A 23,558-nucleotide genomic window follows, 5' to 3' on the forward strand; every position below is an offset into this window, starting at 1 on the left:
CCTTGGAATACTATGATCACTCGGAACATTAGACCCTCCAGACACTCCAAATATTAGACCCTCCGGACACCCTGGTCCTTTGACGGCTCTACGGCTGGGTCACCTTAGTCACTCTTGACATTAGACACTCCGGACACTAAACATTAGACACTCCGGACACTAAACATTAGACACTCCGGACACTAAACATTAGACACTCCGGCTCCTTAAACGCTCCGGACAAACGGACGTTTCTACACTCAGACAACACCGGACACCCCGGATATTCCTACCCTCAGACAACACCGGACACCCCGGATATTCCTACCCTCAGACAGCTGAAAATATACCCAATACAGTGTACTAAACTTGATACAGACATAATAACGTAAGGACGTCATACATGGTAAGTTATAAAGATTATATTATTATGGCAATTACAAAATGGCAGGTTCAATAGTAAACCTAACCCTGCTCGATAAGACTATAGTAAACAATTCTTCAAAAAAATATGTAGCTTTACATTACCAATATAAAACCTGTACTACGTTGCAACAAGAATAAAAAAAATGCATGCATTATGCTGTATAAAGAAAACTATATAACAAACATGCAATGGTAAATATGGTAATACACTAGTTATCACTTAAAACCAAAAAATTACCTACCCCTACAGCTGGAGTTGTGCGAATCCTTTAAGCAGGCTGCTTGCTGACAAAACCATTAGTATTGTAAAGACCCTTTACATGCAGTAAAGTATTTATACGTTTAGACTTTTCGTTTTGCTGTATTGAAAGCACCTTGCATGTGTGGCATAGGATGAATCGTACTCACGATTTCGAAATACAATAGACCATATACATAATCACCCTCGGGTATCATTGTACAGCAAAAAAATATGAAAACCTGAGTACATGTATTTAATGAATAACATTTACACTATTCCGTGACAGTATGCTTCCATATCTCGGCCGTCTTTGTATATTCAAAAAAAAAAATCGGCTCACTTCACAGAATCCATAGTCAACTTCCGATGTCGTCTTGCTTTGCAATAAAATACCCTTTGTATTTATATCCTTTACAAAATGAAGTAACCGGGCTCGGCTTCTGAGATCGCCTGCTTTGTAATAAAAATAACCTTTTGTCTTTGATGTCCTGTCGGTAGGTTCAAAGAAGGAGTTAACTGCTTGCTGCCAGTCGTGTTTATTCACCACCAGGACTTCTATGTGCTTGGTATAGTAAGGATAATTATGTAACCCTAGCTGGTGAAAAGACTGTCACTTGCACTCAAGTGAATGTGTTTTCAAATGATGATTTTTATTTGCGAGATATTGTCATACAGTAGACCTGGATATAATTCAATCATGATTATTTTGCACCCAACACCTTGTCATGCGTGAATGGCGTCTTCAAGATATCAGTTGACTATTTCCCTCTTGTATGCAATTTTGTTGGCTGCAGTTTTCAGTTGGATAACATGTTCAAACCTTTGAGCACAACCACACACAATTGTTTCTAAGTGTTCATGTCAATGAACAACATGGTGTGTGGTATCGGACATAATTGATCACACTACAGTATGGAAGCCTACGCTACTTATACAGATTTTGTGGAAATATTTTATTCTTTAATGCTCATGTTGAAAAAAGGAATAAATGATAACAACACAGGGTTAGTTTCTTTCTTTTTATTATCAATTAAGCGTTTTATTTATCTATTTTATTGTGACGTGCATTGGTGGGGGGAGCACAAATGCAATACAAATTTATTTCGTTTCTTAAGTCTTGGGACATATGACCAAAGTGAAAAAATGTTTCACCATAAGTCCTGGGACAGGAAAAAAATTAATTATTTTATCGTGTCCCAACATATGCGGTAAATACGGTAATCTAGAATCCTGCTGGGCTTGAGCCATGTAATGACATGTCCTGTTTGTGGAGAGTAGTCAAAAGATTGGATATACTATCAGTGGCCATTTCAAATAAAACCACCCTCTCTTCTAAATATAACTGTTCTTCTTATTTCAGACCTTGCTGGAGACTAACTTGGGTCGGCTTCAGGTGGAGTTGTATAAAGAAATCAAGAAGAATGGAGCAGCCAGATCACTGAGAGCAGCTCTATCAAGATTTGCAGAAATGGCTCATCTCATACGACCACAAAAATGCAGGTTAGGTATACAGGCTAGGACATTCATGTAACTAGTTTTTTAGAATTTCAGACATTATGGATAGATCTGATTGTAATATAAGTGAGCTTAATTTTAAAGTAACTTGCATTAAATTGTCCCCTTGCATTGTCACATAAAGTCAGTATTTCGATAAAATTGCTATTATTTATCTGAAAATGGGACATTGAATTTTAACTGTGTTTGACAAATTTATATCGCTGCAGTGTGGTTAAGTGTTATTGCCACTGTGGCATCATTGCCTCTGGAACTATTTTCTTTTTCAATAGCGGAAATATATCTGCCCATTAACAAGATGTGTTGTCCTAATTCTCTTTATTTTTCTTCTCTTACTGTCTGTCCACAGTATGAACAGATTATTAAATGTACTTATAGTTGACGTTTAGGAATGTATTGTGACATAATGATGATTCACCAGTCAGAAAATGCCGTACAAATCCTGTAGACCACATTAGGCCAGTTTATGTATTATGTAATAACTGTCCATGTGACTCATGCAGATTGTCATGGACAGATTTTATCTATTTCTGTTTGATATTCTGTGTAACATAGACACTTTAAAAAACACCTGGTAAACTCTACAGTAAACAATAAATATTTAAGACAAAACATCTGATTAACTTTGGTTAATTAGCAGTTTTAACTTGCATCACATTCCTGCGTATTTTTGTAAACATAGGAAAAAATTGGGCCTGGATGGGTGTTGATTGAAAACTGTAAGTCACGGTCAAAATTTGGGTGAATCATCTGTTACTGAGCTAGGCAGTCAGCTTTCTGAGGCCACATTTTTTTTTTAATGCAGAAAAAAAATTAATATGGAAGCCTTATCTGTATTCTGACAATGATTGGCTTACTTGTATGAAATATGGGAGATCTTATTGTGCGACTACAGTTGCAGATGTATGAAGCATGTTAAAGTTTTGATTATGGCAGATTTAAAGTAACTACGCATTTAAATTTCACTGGTGTTTTTTCATTAGCATATTCCTGGCCTTTGTTAGTACTTTTTAAATGTTATTTTACTGATTTATAAATGTCTCCCATTTGCTGGAGAATATGTTATGCTAAGACCCTGTCTTTCCATCTGTTTGTTTATCAGTTAACATATGTTCTGCATGAAAACTTAAGTTCTGCAACATCTACTTCCATCAACTTTTGTGAATAGCTTGCATTTTGGAATAGACAGATTTCTATTAATTTGGAGTCAGAAGATGAAATGTCAAGGTCACTGACTGGAGGAAGAAAATTGGTTTCTACACAATAGCTCATATACATATTCTTAAACTTTGTGGATGGCTTGCAGTTAGGGTAAGGAAGAAACCTATTGATTGCAGGTTCAATGGTCAGTGTTACTGAAAGCAAAAAACATGATTTTTGCACAATAACTTGAAATCGCCATCATTCCCAGTTGACACACTTTGGTGACAACTTAAACTTGGAGATCTTGATGGCATACTTGTTTATACAGCAAACACAGAATATGATACAAATATGGGTTGTTTGGACTTGTATGAAAACGGAACCGCTCCGGTGGCCTAGTGGTTAGAGCATCTGCCTCGGATGTGGGAAGTCATGGGTTCGATCCTCGGCCGAGTCATACCAAAGACTTACAAAAATGGTACTAATAGCTGCCTCGCTTGGTGCTCAGCATTAAGAGGTTAGTGTTAGGACTGGTCGGCCTGGTGTTAGGATAATGTGACTGGGTGGAACATCATGCGGCATGATGCCCCAGTGCTAGACATCACTCTAAACTGCCACATTGCAGACATCGTAGCGATATGACTGAAAAAGTGTTAAAGCTATGTTAAAAATCCAAATCACTTCACATCACATCACATCACATGAAAATGGAACCAATATACATACTAGTAAACACATGATAAACAACATTGATTGTTTATTAACTTTGTAGTTGATAAAATTATTGAAATTTTCTTGTTGATAAAATCGAAATAAATGTAAATAGAAGTATTGTGTAATGAACACTGTATATGCATTTCTGGGTGGGAATAATGGCATGAAAATATAAAAATATATGATTTTACAGTATCTTGTAAATACTGTAAACACCCAGCATTACAAATAGATAAATCAAATTTGTTGCATGTCATGCTTATAAGATGACCCCTGCACTACATGTATCAAATCTTAAATTGCATGTCAGACTCAAAAGGTGACCCCTATATTGCATGTATCAAATCTTAAATCGCACGTCACACTTATAATAAGATCCCTACATTGCACGTAGCAAAAATTTTAACTTGCATGTCACACTTATAAGATGACTCCTACATTGCATGAATCAAATCTTTAGTTTAAAAATTCAAATTATAAGTAAACAAATTTTGCTCTTCTAATTTTGAAAAGACAAAAGTTCATTTTTATTTCCTGAATATTTAAAAGGCCCTGGTGACTTTTTTTCTAAAAAAAAATAAATATATGTCCATTAATATTCACAATGCTGTACAATTAAAGTGTGCTAATTTTCTAATGAAAAACAGTTAACGTCTTTAGCTCTACTGGTCATAGATCAGGAGGGTCAGTTGGATGATATGTTGTCTGTCAACAATCTATTGTCACAAGACTGTATTTGCTAATTCTCCTAAAATATTTGGATGATTGCTATGAAACCTTATATACACATTCATTATATGGTCTACTTTGTCCTGAATGAAAATTGTGCCCCTCAGACATACAATATGACTATCTTGTTATTTGCTACTAAATCCTCCTGATTAGATGGCATATTAGCGTGGGTTTTCACTAAAAGGCTCATGATTATGTCTAATTGGTCCTAAATGAAAATGGTTTTAATCTGACATTCCATATTGGCCACCATAGCAGCCATCTTGAAAATATTATCACTAATCTGAAAAAAAGTCATCTGGACATGGTTTATTTTAGCTCTAGTGGTCATAAACCAGAAGCTGATCGGATGGTCTGTTCTCTATTGTCTCTGTCTTTCCATTGGCACTAGTTTGTTATTGCTACTCCTCTTGGAGGATTGCCATGAAACTTTACACACACACATTTATCCCATGGCTGCTCCTCCAAATTGAATGGTCATATCAACACGGGGTTTTCACTAAACAACTTCTTATTATGTACAGTTTCTCCAAAATGTCAATTAAATGGTGCCATCCTGAAGACTAATAGAGCACCCACAATAGCCTTCTTGAAAATCTTTTTATTGTTATTCTTACATGGACGGTCATATCAACATGGGGTTTTCACTAACAGACTTTCTTAAGATTCTTACTCTTTTTCTTTTGAAATTTATATCTTTGCATGAGTGCTCATGTTGAAATTTATATCTTTGCATGAGTGCTCATATTGAAATTTATATCTTTGCATGAGTGCTCATATTGAAATTTATATCTTTGCATGAGTGCTCATGTTGAAATTTATATCTTTGCATGAGTGCTCATGTTGAAATTTATATCTTTGCATGAGTGCTCATATTGAAATTTATATCTTTGCATGAGTGCTCATATTGAAATTTATATCTTTGCATGAGTGCTCATATTGAAATTTATATCTTTGCATGAGTGCTCATATTGAAATTTATATCTTTGCATGAGTGCTCATATTGAAATTTATATCTTTGCATGAGTGCTCATATTGAAATTTATATCTTTGCATGAGTGCTCATATTGAAATTTATATCTTTGCATGAGTGCTCATATTGAAATTTATATCTTTGCATGAGTGCTCATATATTGAAATTTATATCTTTGCATGAGTGCTCATATTGAAATTTATATCTTTGCATGAGTGCTCATATTGAAATTGGGGCCCCGAGTGGCCAAGTGGTCTAAAGCGCTCTTCGTTACGGATCACTGCCATCTCACCTCTGTCTGCGGCGGTTCGAGTCTAAGATTCAGCCAATGTGGGCATGTGAGAAAGCTTGCCAGTAGCTTCTCGTGGGTCGGTGGTTCTTTCCGGGGTTTTCCGGGTTCTTCCTCCACCATTAATACTGGCCACCATGTATAGCCTATCGTGCTGAAAAATGGCGTTAAACCCCACAACAACAACAACAACAACATATTGAAATTTATATCTTTGCATGAGTGCTCATATTGAAATTTATATCTTTGCATGAGTGCTCATATTGAAATTTATATCTTTGCATGAGTGCTCATATTGAAATTTATATCTTTGCATGAGTGCTCATATTGAAATTTATATCTTTGCATGAGTGCTCATATTGAAATTTGTATCTTTGCATGAGTGCTCATATTGAAATTTGTATCTTTGCATGAGTGCTCATATTGAAATTTATATCTTTGCATGAGTGCTCATATTGAAATTTATATCTTTGCATGAGTGCTCATATTGAAATTTATATCTTTGCATGAGTGCTCATATTGAAATTTATATCTTTGCATGAGTGCTCATATTGAAATTTATATCTTTGCATGAGAGCTCATATTGAAATTTGTGAAAACATTTGAACAATGTCTCTAGTTTGGAAGCCATTTTGAGCAAACATATTCCAGTTATTGCAGGTTTTTAAAAAATAAATTTTATATAAAATGAGCTTTAATATCAGATTTAAGTTATTGCAGGAGTTTTATCAACTTTATATTGAATGAAATTAATGTAATATTTAAGTTATTGCAGGAGTTTTATCAACTTTATATTGAATGAAGTTAATGTAATATTTAATCTATTGCAGGAGTTTTATCAACCTTATAGTGAAAGAAATTAATGTAATTAAGTTATGCTAGGAGTTTTATAATTTTAAAAATGTCAGTTTTAATATAAAATTTCATTTATCTCAACAGGTTTTAAAATTTTATATAAAACAAGCTTTAATCCAAGATTTTTTTAATGTGTAAAAAGTCTAATCTTGTTCATAGTAGTTAAATTGCTTTCAAGCTTATTATTTGAAATGAAATGGCTCTGAAATATACTTTAGCAGTGGATTGTCTTTGAAGTGTATCTTGAGCAGTGAAATGGCTTTGAAGTGTATTCAGATATCTCAGGTACTCTCCCTTTGCAGTGTTTGACCTTTTTAATTATAATTTTTATGTCATGGCATTATAATATAAGGATTCAACAACTTATTGATTTATTTATGTTATGAATAAGTTTTTTCTAATATTACAGACCATACATTGTAAACTTGTTACCTTGCTTGACTCGCATATGCCATCGAGAAGAAGAATCAATCCAGGAGGTTTTGCTTGCAACCATGACAAAGATTTGTCCTGTGTTGATGAGCTTTGCTAATGATGCTGAAGTCAAGGTGAGTACCAAAGTTGTTGAAGTCTTGCTTGCATTAGTAGGTTGCAAGACCTGGGCATCACTTCTAGATAATATTAATAATTCCTGTGTATTGTTTTAAAACAAAGACATTGATAATATCATCCTGCACATCTGTGTCACTGACCATCAATCCTACACCAACGCAGAACCGCTCCAGTGGCCTTGTGGTTAGAATGTACTCCTCAGATGTGAGAGGTTGCAGATTCTTTCCCAGCCAAGTCATACAATAGACTTATAAAAATGGTACTGACAGCTGCCTTGCTAGGTGCTCAGCATTAAGGGGTTAGTGTTTGGACTGTTCGGCCTGGTGTCAGGATAATGTGACTGGGTTCATCATACTACATGTCTGCGGCATGATGCCCCAGCACTAGACATCACTATAAACTGCCACACTGCAGACATCATAGCAATATGACTGAAAAATTTACATTAAAAAACAAAATTGCATGCACAAACACACACATGCATCAATGAAGATGCAGACTTCAAATTGTGGGATATGTTTGGCAGTGATCTGTTGATGTGCATGAACCAACATAAAAATTCAGAATAAGATCTCTGGCAATATTTAGGCATGGATGATTAACAAATCATTTACTCAGTATTGTGGTACTTTAACAATGTACAATTATGTATTTGCATTACAGATCAAATAACACAAGAAAGGCTGTTTTTGTACCTTGACCCACATCTTATTTGGTTTTTGATGTTTATTGCCTGTTCATATACCAGAGATAAAGGGCTATTGCAGGGCAGTTCGAGATAGTGCAGAAACATTTCACTAACTAGAGCTTTTTTTTCTCAAGATTCTTTCTAGAGGAAATTTGTTTAATTCCAACTTTAACATAGCTGGTGTTACTTTTTCATTGGTGACTGTTAGCATGGTCAGCAATATGATTTGTAACCATTGTTGCTTAAAATCATATTATCATGCCATTTTAACAGCCTAGACATAGTGTTCTGTAGAATTTTTGTGTGCTTTTAGCTCCTCATATGACCTAAATATGCATCCATAATTGTTTGTAATTTCAGATATTATTGAAAGCTTTTCTGGAAGACCTGAATTCCTCTACGGCTTCGTGTCGACGTACTGCTGCCAGCAGCCTTGCTCTGATCTGCCATTATTCCCGAAATCCGTGCTTATTCTACAGCTTCCTTCTTAATAACCTACTTGGTAGGGAATGAATTTAATAGCTCGTATTTTATAAATACAAAGCACAGAATATGTGCAGAATTGATTGTGTAAATATTGGTATTGGTGATTATCCCTACACCACCAAAGTTGGGAGGTGATATGGGATTTGTCCAGTTTGTTGATATGTTCATTAGTGTGTTTGTTCATTTTCCCTCTTTATCAGACCCTGTTTCACCTACACATGAAAACTGGTATGTTGAGTTGTCTTAGGTAGAGTAATTCAACCTACTTTTCATGCCCTGATTTTGTTAGACCTTCATTATCCTGCGAATGATGTGTGAATACAGCTTAGTAAAAGTTACTAACCAGACCCAAAGCTAGGTCACTATGACATGCTTTTCATGCTTGATTGACTTTGTATTATCAGTTATCCATTCATTATACCATCATTATTTTGGACCTATGCCATGGTAGCTTAGTTGTTTGACTATCAGACTCATAATCCGAAGATTTGGGGTTTGATACCAACCCAAAGTCAGCCTTTGTTAGCTGCTTCTGTTTGTATTTTGGGAAGCAATTCATGTGCAACAGGTGCCATTAACATCAACCAACAGCCAAACAAGCACCTGCACCTATGATCAATAAGATAAAAAACATATATAATTATATGATTACAAAAACAAAGACCATGAAATTAGAAAACATAAAAAACATGCTGAGAATATTTTAAGTAGGAAACATTATTAGGTCTTTAAGTTTATTCTTGCAGTTGAAATAAGTGAGTTTTGAGAGCACTCTTGAATGGGATCACTGTGTCTTTGTGTCTAAGTTCAGTGGGCAATTCATTCCACGTTGCTGGGCCCTGGTATGCAAAAGAATGCTGTCCATATGACTTTGTTTTCATAGTGGGAATAATGAGTATATGATTGTCAGAAGAGGAGCGTAAGTATCTTGCTGGTGTGTACACATGGGTGAGGTCGGATAGGTATGTTGGACTAGAGTCCATCAGTGAAACGAAGCACAGAGAACAAATTTTGTGTTTGATTCTGGATCGAATGGATAGCCAGTGTAGGATACAGAGCAGCGGGGAGGTGTGCTCTGATCGTGGTACACCCTCAGTATCTTGGTCATCTCAGACCTGGTTTCCATATTTTAGTGATCTTTGTATTTGAAGTGGTTTGTGACATACTCCATATTGTTGATCAAATAAAACTTTGGTTGACTTTTCACAAATGACTGCTTCTGTGGCCTTAGTGGTTAGAGCATCCACCTTGGATGCAGGAGGTCATGGGTTCAAACCCTGTCCAAATCATATCAAAGACTTATTAGAAAAAAGATATAAATAGCTGCCTCACTTGGCACTCGGCATTAAGAGGTTAATGTTAGGACTGGTCGGCCTGGTGTCAAGATAATGTGACTGGGTGGGCCATGATGCTACATGTCTGAGGCATGATGCCTCAATGCAAGGCATCACTATCAAGTGCCACACTGCTTATATCATAGCGATATGACTGAATTTTTTTAAAGGTATGTTAAAAATCCAAGTCGCACACACATGCTTGTACACGCACCTCATAAATGAAACTGGGTAAAGTGTTTGAATCGTGTCCAGAACAGCCTGGATCATGTCTCAGCATTTGTCATTTTGCAAAGTTCCCCCATTCCAGTTTCTGTATTGGCTGTAACTCCTGTTGACAAGAGGATTTTTGTTTACAGTTCTAGCACGCTTCAAGTGTGTCTCGCTGTTTAACATTTGAAATCAAATTTTGGCATTTTGTTTTAGTATTGAAACCTGTTTTATAAAATCCCTAACATGGATAGTCTTATCTGGATTTGGAACAGTGAGATTTTCTAATTATTTGGCTTGGATTGTCCAAGTTCCACCTAAGTTGGGCAGTGCAGGTGTTTGAATGGCTGTATTTGAGTTCAGAAGAAGCTGAAAGAAAGCTGAAGAATGACAAACAATTCATAAAAAGAGTGAATACAAAAGTGATGTAATCAGTAATGTATATTTATTCACATGTATCATATATGTGTACTTGGGTACTGCATTATTTTGTCCCGACACTAGGAATATACCACAGTGACTACTAATGCTGAACCAAGCTTGTATATTCTAGGATCAGAATTTTATGAAGAAAACCAAGAAGATTAGCTTTGTTAAAAGAATTTCCTGCAAACTTTAAATACATGATATTTACTGTATATAATCATGGATTTATTATTTTACATTACAGAAGCAAGTAGATTTTATGGTGAATGCTTTGAGTTTACATACAAAAAAGGCCATTTAAATTTATTGAACAATCCTCAAAATTAAATTGTGCTCCTCTTTTATATCTGTTGTGTATTCTTCTGAAAAATGATTACATGATCTACTTGAAGCCATGGACACGACAACATAAAATGTACTACTTTACCCAAGATACTTTAAATATGCCATTCCATTAGATCTTTCAAAAATTTGACATGATTACCTTCATGTAGCAGAAGTTTTTAAAATGTATACACCATGTAATTGCATGTGTACTCAAGATATTAGAAAGCAGTACTACCCAAGTTCTAAAATTATATTGTCAATGACAGTGATTATCGGAACAGTGTGAATCATGGGCTTAAAATAAAAATGTGTTGGGTATAAACCAACTCTCTAAAAGTATGGTACTTATTTGGCAACAAGAATGAACTGTGAATTTATAATATTTTAGCAGGAGCAAAGAATGTAATAGGAAATTTAATTCTATAGCTTGTTTGAAAGCACATGGTTTTAATATTTGCGTGTCTGAGAACATAATCAGAAAATAATTGGCATGTACTCCTTTGGACTTGGATTTGGAAAAGAAAACAAACCAAACCATAGTGAAAAGAAAGAAAGACCTTCACTTAAATCATTTGCAGAAATAAATAATGGCATTTCAAAATCAGGTATTTCAATGTGTGTGTGTGTGTGTGTGTGTGTGAGTATTGATGTGCAATATTTAGTATATTAATGATTTTAATAAATAATCATTACCCAGCTTCTTGAACTGTAATCTGTGGGACATGTATCTTAATAAATTTTCAGAAATGGTTTTACCAGTGGATAATGAAATAAGTGTTCACAAGTTGCTGGGAGTGATTGTATGTCTGAGAAGTCTGATCCCACACCTTGCTAACCCTAGTCCTAATGATGAGGGCATGAAAGGCAGTTTTGGTATCATGGCAAAGCAGAAGGAAGAGGCAGTCAGCAAGGATCAGCTGATGAAGGTAGAAGATGACACTGAGTGTTGGCTCGATAAACATATGAACACCTCATTCTCATATTTTCATATAGCATTATAACTAGTTATCCGTGTACTTTTTGTTGAAAAATCGGGTATTATTTGACCCAGCCTGACCAGATGTGCAACCACATTGTACTGTTCATGATGGAGACTTAACATCTTGTGATATGATGGAGGGTTGGATCTTCGGATGTGCACAGTGGTTTTAACATTTTGATATAGTCTGTTGGGGTGGGCTGGGTGTGAGGTTTGTTTTACATAAATTTAAAACAAGTATCAATTTATGAGACTAATATGCCTGTCAGTTGTTGTTCATGTTGACTTAGCTAAGTAGCAATAGGGTAATCCACTGGATAATTGTTGCCATTGTTACACTGCGGTATCATCAGCCACGTTTATCTCAATACTTAATAATTGTCTTCAGTATGATGTGTATCATGATTGTATTGCATGTATAAATATAAACCAATAAGTTCACAAATGAGTTGATGTTGTAAAACAAATTTTGCTTGTTGCATATATAAATAAACCAAAAAAATGCTGGGGCCCCGAGTGGCCGAGTGGTCTAAAGTGCCCTTCGTCAAGGATCGCTGCCATCTCACCTCTGTCTGCATGGGTTCGAGTCTCGGGCTCGGCCAGTGTGGATATGTGAGAAAGCTTGCTGGTAGCTTCTCATGGGTCGGTGGTTCTTCCCGGGGTTTTCCTGGGTTCTTCCTCCACCATTAATACTGGCCGCCATGTATAGCCTATCTTGTGCTGAATAATGGCGTTAAACCCTATAACAACAACAACAACCAAAAAATGACCAAATGAAAATAAACCTAAAAATACACAAATCAGTCAATGTTGTAAAACAAATTTTACTTGTCACATACATAAATAAATCAAAAGCTACATAAATGAGTCTGTATTGTAAAACAAATTGTGCTTGTATCATTGTATAAGTCCATTCCAGTATCAACCTTTTTCTTTATTGTTTCAAAATGTTCACTAAAAATTTGTTAGATTCACTAAAATGAAATAAAAAATCTGTTATTATCATATTCTACCAGTTAGATGCACCTATTGCTTAATAATAAGTGAAAAGTGTGCCTTTACTTTAGACCCCAACAGCTAAAGTGTCTTGTTCTTGCTAAGTGCATTTTTAAGTCCATCTCTTCAAAAACCAGATTAGGAGTATTGCCATGGTAGAGTGCCTGTCTACAATTAGGGAAAACCTAAGTTTGAGTCTCTGTCTGGGTACAAACGTTTTCAGAGCGACACTAAAATTGTCAAGGTGCAAAACTATGATATAGTGAGCTTTTATTGTATTCTAGACTTCAGATTACATGGAAATATTTTTTTTCTACACCTGCTTCCATGATAAAACTTGTGCTTACTTTGCTGATTATTTTTATTTTCATAGCTATACCAGTTGCTGCTGTATCATTTGGGACATCAAGATCACAATGTTGTGAATGCTTGCCTTGAGGCACTACAGCAGTTACTGAGAACACCTCCAGCAGAGTTACGGACACTGCTTACCACACTGGGGAGCATAAAAAAGACATATATTTACCAAAAAGACATGGAGGGTGAATCTTTCAGAGGAGGAGGTAAGACTAATTCATTCAATCACCCACTATATTCTCAGTTTCTTTATTGTAATCTTAACCTTCCTTTCCACAGAGCTAGTGACTGATGTAATTAGTTGTTTGTTGTTTTTTTTTTAAAGTAGTCTAGGTACTTAATCAAAATTCATTTTGGAAAGATAAAGTAGTTTAAGTTGCTAAATTGTGTTGCTGTTGGACTTTTTATGTTCCTTCCCTCAAGAAGAATTGTGTGGATAATATTAGATTTCTTTATGCAGTCTGAGAGCTGCATTCTCTATATTGTTGTGTGAGGAAATGGTTTACAGAAAAAGAAAAAAGATCTAGTTGCCGTTGTGATGAATTTTCAACCCACATCTGAAATTTGGAAGCTACAAATGTAATTTGATATTGTAGTAACTTTTTTTGCAGTAATTTATTTTTATGTTACTTTGAATGATAATACAAGTGGTATTTAAAAAGTTCCAAATATAAGTGCACTATACAACAGAGTTCTTTATTGGTGACAAGGACATCATCTCAGAGTACTCCCCATGAATCTATACATGCTTTCTCAGCCCATTTATTCTGTTATTAAATGCATCCAGATTTTGAGATGTTGTTCATATGCTTCAAAACAGCACTGGTAACTGCATTGTGGCTTTCAAATCATTTACCACTCAGTGAATCTTTGATAATGATGTCGGCCATAAATCTACTGGAGCTAAATAAGGGCCATAATGGGCAGTGTGGGTCAGTTTGGATGCTGTGCTCTTTCAGGAAGTCATCATAACAGCAGATTCATGCGATGATGCATTGTTATGCAGCAGATGGATATCATGGGTATTGATGTGCTGGCAATTAGTTCAGTAATGTTTCATAACTTTTGTCAATCTTTTGGAGTCATAACAATGTCCATTGACACTAGCAGATTAAGGCAGATACCTGGATGACTGGGCAAGGTTGACACAGTCCTAGAAAACAGGCTTGGTCCTTGGAAATTAATTCAGTTTGATAATAGGGTATTTTTCATTGAAAACTCCTTGAATTTCCATGAGTTTAAAAAAAACAAAAACATGACAGCTTGAAGTCCTAGATGCAGGTGTAATAATATAAAAACTGAGTGTTTTGATCGAAAACAAATACAAAATAGGATGGAATGTTGTGAGCTCTTGAATTCACTCATTTCTACAATGATCTACCAGATTCATTTAACAAGGGTACAAGTAAACTGACACACTGGCCGAAGTAAACTAAACAAATATGTGGTATCTAGTAAACAGGCTTGTCAAAAACCTGTCAGCCATGAAGAAAAAGCAGTGTTTGTACAAATCAAAATGGCACATGAACAAAGCATACTAAGGACTAATTAAACGTTTTAACCTATTCAGTGCTTGTGATAATGTAATAGGCATTTCAAGCAATGGGGGAATCTGCTCTAAAGTGGCACCTCTTCTTTTGTTTTTTTAAAAAGAAAAAAAGCACTTTATCAATATACTATAGAATTGCCGTGTTACTGAGAAGGAATGCTTATCTATTCCCAACCCACCCCAAGAATGACCCAGCATAGATATGACGCTTGGAATGAGAGACAGAGAAAAAGGAAACCCATCAAGACAAGAAAAAATGTCTTTCAGTGGAGAAATTGATGAGATAAAAAAGAAAGAAGTGATTCAGACATTCAAGACTTGAAAATTAATGACAATCATTTGTGTGATAAACCTGAGGCAACAGAGAAAATAAGTTTTCAGATACAAGCGAACTCTTTAAGTTGACCTGCTAGGGAAAGGCAAATGAAATGGAAATGAAGATTTTGAATAATGAACTGAATGAACTAAGAAAAGTTTAAATGTTGAGATAGAATAACAAGAAAACCTAATCAAATGTATATATAAATTTTAAAAAATAGTGACTGATGTTGACCACATGCGAATAAGAAGTGATTTTTTTCTCTCTTTTAAAACTGAATCATTCTCACTGTTACAAAAGCAAAAAATATATGCTTCAGATGTTATAAATGTTAATAATTATGTGATGTGTTTGAAGTTGTGTCTTGGTCTGGATTGAACTGAAATGATTTCCAGAATGAAGACATATGCAAAAACTAAGTTATGTAATGTCAATCAATAAACTCCTCGAATATTGGAAAAGGTCCTTAAAAAATCCTTGGAATTTTTGTACCCACGGTCTGTATGAACCATGCTGGTCCTTTCTCATGACAGTTTGACTGTGTCCAGCGGTTTGTTGTCTCTGTTTGTTTTCTCCAATCCTGGCTATTTTTTATTTGCTCTTAGGCTATGTTAAAAAGAGTAAATCCAGTTTCATCACATGTGAAAATCTCATTCAAATATCTCTGGTCCCTAGCAGTAGCTGTTTGGCGATTTAAACCCAAGTCTGTCTTACCTTAATCTTTTTGAGTTTCAAATGATTCTTCAGTATCTTAAAAATCACTAATGAATAAATGACTTGGATTTAAAAAATTACTTCTGTGTGGTGAGCATCTCCATCAGCTGCCCCCTTTCAGCAGCCACTTCTCGCTTATCAGTGACAGACAATGGTGTTCCAAGACCACCTTTAAAAGAATGAAATATTAGCTCAAAATTGTTGGATATGACAGAGTTACTTCTGTGAACTTTGTCCAAGTCTGCTTTGAATTCATTCAGTGAATACCCTAAGAGTGCCCGGATTGTACAGTATGCTTTTTGCACAGTAACAGAATTGTTCTCATTCTCTGACATGTTTACATCACTGTTATTTACCTATGTTACAACACATGCATGCATCTCCATGTGTTCAGTGTTGTTCAGATTTTATAGAACACTATGCTGTCTATCATTTGGCATTGAATTTATTAATAGGTCCAAAGAAAACAAATATGTAATACAACAAAATATTTAGAACTTTTGAAATACCCATTATATGTCACTGAGTTCAGCATCCTGCAGACTTGATAGTAAACTAGTCTTGTCTACTACTTTGAATTCTGTTCTTGCATGGGATGAGAAGGGCTGTATCGCACTCTCAGTTTTATAGAGTCCCATAACAAAAGTCAGATGATGCTCTGATTTTTTATAGAGTTCCAGTGTTTAAAAAGGGCATATTGTACTCTGATTTTTGTAGAGTCCCTTTGTAAAGGGTTTTTAGTACCCTTATTTTTGTAGAGTTCCATAATAAAGAGAACATTGCACCCTGAGTTTGGTAGAATTCATTTTGTAAAGGGCTCAAAGTACCAATATAAAGGACACATTGTACTCTGTTTTTTTTTGTAGAGTTCCATAATAAAGGGCACATTATAGTCAGATTTTTGTACAATCTGATAATAAAGCACATGTTGTACTCTGCTTTTTGTATAGTTCCAAAGAAAAGGATAGACTTTACTCTGATTTTTGTAGTGTCCTGTAATAAAGGGTATGTAGTATTCTAAGTTTTGTACTTTGATTTTGTAGAGTCCCATAAGAAAGGGGACATGTAATACTCTGATTTTTGTACAGACCCATAATAATGGGCACGTTACACTGATTTTGTTGAGCCCCATTATAAATAGATGTCCTGTTTCAGATCTGCCAACTCTTACGATTTTGCCTTAAGTCTTAAGAAAATTACCTGTAAAATATGGACTTACGGCATACTAGCTAAAACTACAGAAAAATTATTGTTGCCGAAAAATCCGGATAATTGGTTCATCCGTGTTTTATTTAGATCTGGGTTTCATCTTAGAATTAGTGAAATTAGTCAGGGAACCAGACTAACTTTACAACAGCACCCCAGATGCTTTAAACTGCACCTATTTGTTCATCCAAATCATTTTTAAAAATGACGTCCAGAAAGTGATGCATGTTTAAGATGAAAGGGAAAATAAGCTTCTAGAAAAGTGTTAATAATCATCACAGAAGAATAAAAAGGAGTATTCCAATTCTTGTGAATAAAAGCTGGAAAGGACACAATTATGTTTATTGGACATCACTTGGCAATTTGAGTATATCGTGGTGGGAGATATGATTGCTGTCATCATGTGATTCTTGTGAAATGGAAAAGAATTTCCAAGAATTATGTCAAGTTGAGAGATAGCAACTAGTCATTGAGCTGCATAGGGTTCGGAACTAGAGTTTGTGCAACTGTACTAGTTGTAAATAAAGTCTACGCTTACTTTACAAACTTTTCAGTTGAACATAATGTTTATAGTTGATGCATCAAACTTTTAATTACGTTTTCCAGCTTTACAACAGCAGTTATTGATATTTTGTTGCACCTTGCTGAAAACTGGTCAATCTTATGGAAAAAAATCAACTATATTACTGAGACGGATTTGTCAGGGTTGGCAGGTCTGCTGATTGTTGACTTAATAGTTGGTTCTTAAGGTCATATATTGAGAATGAAGATGTCACTGTTATGTGAAGAATTTATACTTTTACCGTTTTTGATGCATCTTGTGTACATGCATATATCAGAATTTAACAAAAGTTAAACTGATTATCAAAGTTAATTTTTTCTATTATTGGTTATGCCACAGTTAAGACTCATGGTGAATAATTACAGCTCTTTGTGCACAAGCTTTTTCAGTCTGGTATCCTTATGAGCACTTTGTGGCAGTATTAAGAGTTATGTCCCTTGACCATCTTAGAGTAGCTATTGTTATGTATATTTGTTGTTGTTGTTGTGGGGTTTAACGCCATTTTTCAGCACACGATAGGCTATGCATGGCGGCCAGTATTAATGGTGGAGGAAGAACCCGGAAAACCCCGGGAAGAACCACCAACCCACGAGAAGCTACTGGCAAGCTTTCTCACATACCCACATTGGCCGAATCCTAGACTCGAACCCACGCAGACAGAGGTGAGATGGCAGTGATCCGTAATGGAGAGCACTTTAGATCACTTGGCCACTCGGGGCTTCGTTATGTATATTTGATTTAATTTATATTTGATTTAATTTAATTTAATTGTTTGTAAGTTTTAAAATCTTTTTATTTTTATTTCATTACATGTTACATGGTAAATGCAGTTTTGTTGACTAGAATTTGATACTTTTCAGAAATTAGTTTCACCTTACTGTTTAGTCAAAAACACCTAAAAATAGAACTTTTTATCTTTTTTTGCTGACCTAGTTCCTGACCTTGATTGAGAAACAACCGCTTTTTTAAAACTTCATTCTTAATGTGTGAATGATAATAGTGAAATTGAGGCTGACTGGGACTACGTGACTTTAGACGTAAATACTTCTATGCTTTTCTCGAAATTCTGGAGGGTTGATCCTGATCCGGGAATCTGTTTTGCATCTCAAGTTACCGTATAACCTTTGTATATAGAGAAATTAGTCAGCCGGGCTTCTACTGGGATGTAAAGTGTTGTTTTTTTTTTCTCTATTGTGACCATTTGAGTTATTTTAAATTTTCTTTCAACTATTTGGATTCTAAAAGAATAATTCATTTCTCTGGGAATATTTAAGTGCTCATAGAGAATTCTTGGACAAAGACATTTATTTAAATTTTATTCGGAAATTCAGACACCGAAATATTGTTTGTGGATCGAAAAAGAACTGTAGACACATCGGTAATATAAAGGCTACAGCATACGTCATCGCCTTCCATTTTGGACTTTTCGTCGGGACTCGAACTTGAATTCATTAAAACATTTCATTACTACGACGTCTAAAATTTAATTCATGGATTATTCTTGGATTATTTTTGGATTTGATTCTTAAAACAGCAAGTTTTTTTTTCTCTTCATTTTTTACATTGTTTTTCCAGGGAAATAAACTATTTGTTAAATTTTTCAAAGCTTGTTGTTTCACTCTTTCTTTGTTAATGTTTGTTAGAGCCTAAACACATAACATAAGACTATCCAAATTACATGCAGCACTAGCTTTGATATATTGTGTTTGATTTTAGTCATATATGCTGCAGAACTTCATTTAAAAGGTTTTGAAGATTCTGACCTTGTTTTTCAGTCTTTCTCTGACATTATTTTAGATTTGGCAGCCTAATTGCTTGTGAACACTCTTTCAACATTTTATGTTCAGCTAAGTTAGCTGTCATGCATTCTTTAATTTGTCTTAGATGACCACAGTGGTCAGTAGATTATGGCCATGTTCTTGTGAGATATGACCCATGTTTGACTTGAAATAGTCATTACAGTTAAACCTGTGCATTGTTGAAAAATCATTGCCATGATATGCAGTAATCAAATTATACCTGTCTGTATTGGTCTGGAAAATTTGGCTTATTGCAGTATTGAACATCATAATAGTCTGCAAGCATGAAGCTGAGACTAATGGAAATTCTAGATGATAGCTTTGTACATAATTTTCAGAGAACATGCCTTACTCCATACAATGACATACTCTCTTCTACCAAATTCAACATTATTTGTGTAGTTGAATTGATAAATCATTTCAGTTTGAATGTAATGCATTGTAGTGCATCAGAAATTACTGATTTCATCTTATACGTATATTGGCAGAAGGAAATATAGTGATTACACCCATCATCTTGCACCTCTAATTTCTCCGGCTGGTAACACACTATTAAAAACAATTTTAGTTCAGTTTTCACTGTATCCTGTCAAGCTTCATTTTGCTAAGAGTTTCAATTAATTTGGTGATTGGACAGATCTGTAAGCATATTTGTAGAATTATTACTTAGATTATTTTTCATTAGCTTAAAATATCAGTTTGGTTTTGAATATTTTAATATCATCAATATTTGTTTTGTTTCATTGAAATCAAATTTATTGTGAAGTTTTATCTTACAGTGTCATGAACGACTTTTAGATGAGAAACAATTTTACCATATTTTAACAAATTCACTGCTTCTGGTTGTTGTGATTGCAAATGACATGTTCAGTAGCTTCTCGTGGGTTGGTGGTTCTTCGCTGGGTTTTCCAGGGTTCTTCCACCACCAGTTATACTGCCCGCCATTTATAGCCTATCTTGTGCTGAAAAATAGCGTTAAAAACCCTAGAACAACAACAACAAATGACATGTTAGCAGCAACATTATGTTTTGAAATTTTATATCAGCTTCTCAGACAAGGGCATTTATGTCTTATGTATACATTTATGCCTTATGTATACATTTGTCTTATGTATACATTTGTCTTATGTATACATTTATGTCTTATGTATACATTTATGTCATGTATACATGTCTTATGTATACATTTATGTCTTATGTATACATTTATGTCATGTATACATTTATGTCATGTATACATGTCTTATGTATACATTTATGACTTATGTGTACATTTATGTCTTATGTATACATTTATGTCTTATGTATACATTTATGTCATGTATCCATTTATGTCTTATGTATACATTTATGTCATGTATACATTTATGTCTTATGTATACATTTATGTCATGTATACATTTATGTCTTATGTATACATTTATGTCTTATGTATACATTTATGTCATGTATACATTTATGTCTTATGTATACATTTATGTCATGTATACATTTATGTCTTATGTATACATTTATATCATGTATACATTTGTCTTATGTATGCATTTATGTATTATGTATACATTTATATCTTATGTATACATTTGTATCATGTATGCATTTATGTCTTATGTATGCATTTATATCTTATGTATACATTTATGTCTTATGTATACATTTATGTCTTATGTATACATTTCAAGTTTTTTGTTTTACAATTCTATTGAAAAGAGAGTTGTAGGTTTTTGCTGCATTTTTCAGCAGATGATAGGCTATACATGGCAGCCATCATAACTGGTGGAGGAAAACCCCCGGAAAATCACGATAAAAATCAGTGACCAGTGGGAAGCTACTGGGATGCTTTCTCACATACCTGCATTGGCAGAGCGTGAGATCTATACCCAGATGGTCAGAGGTGAGATGGCAATGAGAGCACTTAGACTACTCAGCCAGAACATGACAAGAGAGAACATGATGTCTAATTTTATATGGCATGAAATGAATGTTAGCATACTATTCTATTTTTTTTCCACAGAGGTTACTGCAGCTTCCTCAGCAACATCTCTACCCAGTTTGTCAGAAGATACAAGCTTGGATGATGAGTCCGAGGTATATCCGACAAGCCAGTCAGCGGACACATCTGAGGTATCATCAGCATATGTTTCTGACCTTGACATTTCGTCTCTACCATCGACAGTGGGATCTTTCAAAGACACAGCTGAAAATCAGGCATCTCTTGATGAAGGGATGCCAGAAACAGCAGTTAACTTGACCACGGAGTCAGATTACACAGGGATAGAGATTGGCGAAGTAACAGATGAAAAATCAGAGAGATCAAACTTGTCAACAGTGAATAGTGTCAGCCAGGAAACGTTATTGAGCATTCAGAGCTTGAGTCCTAGTCACAAGCCAATGCAGACAATTGGTGTAAATCAGGACCTCAATGGTAATCCAGAACTACCAGATGAAGATGACATTAGTGAACCCACCTCCCCATTTCCATCTATGCCCACTGTTGACCCAGTAGAAGATTTAATTTCATCTCCTGAGGACAGCATTCCATTGTTGCATTGTGTGCGGTTGATATGTAGCAGATTTTTATTGGCAGGACAAACTCATTTGCTTCTTCCGGACAGGAAGGTGCGTGTTAGTGTGAAGGCCTTGGCACTTGGTGTTATCAGCTGTGCCGTAGGAATTAAACCAAGCATTTTCCTTGAGTATCTTTCTTCTGATGGTAAGAAAACCCAAGTTTTCCATTGCTTTGTATTTCATAATTTTTTTCTTGATTTGCATTGTAAGACTGCAAATTCCAGTCTATTTTGGAATGTGCTAATCGTCTCAAGAAAATTGCTCCTTCTTAATTTCTTCCCCACATTTTAGTTGCATAATATTCATCATGCCAAATAATAAGCTGGATTCCAAGTACACTGTATTGCCCTCATTGTGTTTAATTATGTGGTCAAACAGTACATTTTTTCCTTTGATTAAATATTGATTAGAAATTTTTTGGCCGAAACTATTTTTGAAAATAATTTTTAGAGAGGTCTCCGAGTAGCTTGATTGGACACTTTTTGGATGAAACTATTTAGGAAAATAATTTTTAGAGAGGCATCTGAATTATTTTTTGAAGATTTCTTTGGATTTTTTTTATTTTTTTAAATTGGTTAACTTTGTCAAAATGTGCCCTTACACTTTATGTTATTGTAGGATACAAATGTTATGTCATTGTTGTGTATTTGATAATTAAAAAAAATTAAATAAGTATGCAAGTTTTCAGGATCAGTATTTTATCGATTCCATTGATTAAATTTAATTCAAAATGAAGCTTATTGAATTGAAATGTAATTTGCAATAATACTCTTGATTAAAACATAAATCTTTGACTCTTTTCTGCTCTGCTGGTAGCTGGAAGCCAAGCATTGAGGGACATCTTGCTTTATGCCACTCACCCAGATCCTCAGCTAAAGGGCAATACCAGTGTTATTATTGGATCGCTGGTCAGCACAGTCCTAACAGAGAGCAGAGAAAATTTCTCAGCTTGGGTCCGGCTTAACAGAGCCAAAGATGGGGGTATGTAAAATCATCATTTTAGTTCCTAACAAATGCAGATAGCATCTTAAAACCAGAGATCCTAAGATGGTTGTTTTTGCCAGACATGATGTACATTGGACAGAAGGTGCCCATAATTATACCATGCACTTGTTTGGTCGTTATGTTTTCCCAGTTGTTTGTTTAAACACTCTGTTGCCACAAAGCACAAGACAGTAGATGTGTGAAAACTTATTTCCTGCACTCGTAAAATCCATATAAATGAATGAATATAAATGAATGATTGTCCTGGAATGTGTACTATAGACAATGCATCAGGCTTCTACACCATGTGATTTGTACAGATCAAGTTCTTTGAAATTGTAATGTTGTGCTTTGCTATCCCTGTATGCCCATCTATTCATTTTCCCACTCACTGTTGTTGAATGTCTGTTGATAATGTTTATTTGAATCCTTCTGAGACCAAATTTATTGATAGTGATCAGAGAACTCTCCCTTTTTTCATTTAGTCCAGTAGCTTTCCCATTTTGTTCAAACTGAGAATGTTTGACAATATTTAGCACTTTTTGCAACGGACTATTCCTTCATTGGCAATTTTTAGTTATTACTTGGAATACTCATTGTTTACAAAGGAAGTGAGGTTGTCATGTGATCACCTT

General features: G+C 34.9%; 1 protein-coding gene across 1 annotated transcript in view; it reads left to right on the top strand.

Annotated features, from left to right (window-relative positions):
- Window positions 1–23,558, top strand: part of LOC149794665 (huntingtin-like) — a 207,984-nt gene that overhangs the window by 2,896 nt on the left and 181,530 nt on the right. The window contains exons 2-8 of the mRNA XM_089964272.1: window positions 2,007–2,146; window positions 7,277–7,415; window positions 8,468–8,609; window positions 11,635–11,816; window positions 13,239–13,428; window positions 21,386–22,084; window positions 22,756–22,920. Coding sequence (XP_089820398.1) covers window positions 2,007–2,146; window positions 7,277–7,415; window positions 8,468–8,609; window positions 11,635–11,816; window positions 13,239–13,428; window positions 21,386–22,084; window positions 22,756–22,920 — 1,657 coding nt within the window. The remainder of the gene's footprint in view (window positions 1–2,006; window positions 2,147–7,276; window positions 7,416–8,467; window positions 8,610–11,634; window positions 11,817–13,238; window positions 13,429–21,385; window positions 22,085–22,755; window positions 22,921–23,558) is intronic.

This window comes from Sinohyriopsis cumingii, chromosome 7, assembly GCF_028554795.1.
Source record: "Sinohyriopsis cumingii isolate HCF-2022 chromosome 7, ASM2855479v2, whole genome shotgun sequence".
NCBI lineage: Eukaryota > Metazoa > Mollusca > Bivalvia > Unionida > Unionidae > Sinohyriopsis > Sinohyriopsis cumingii.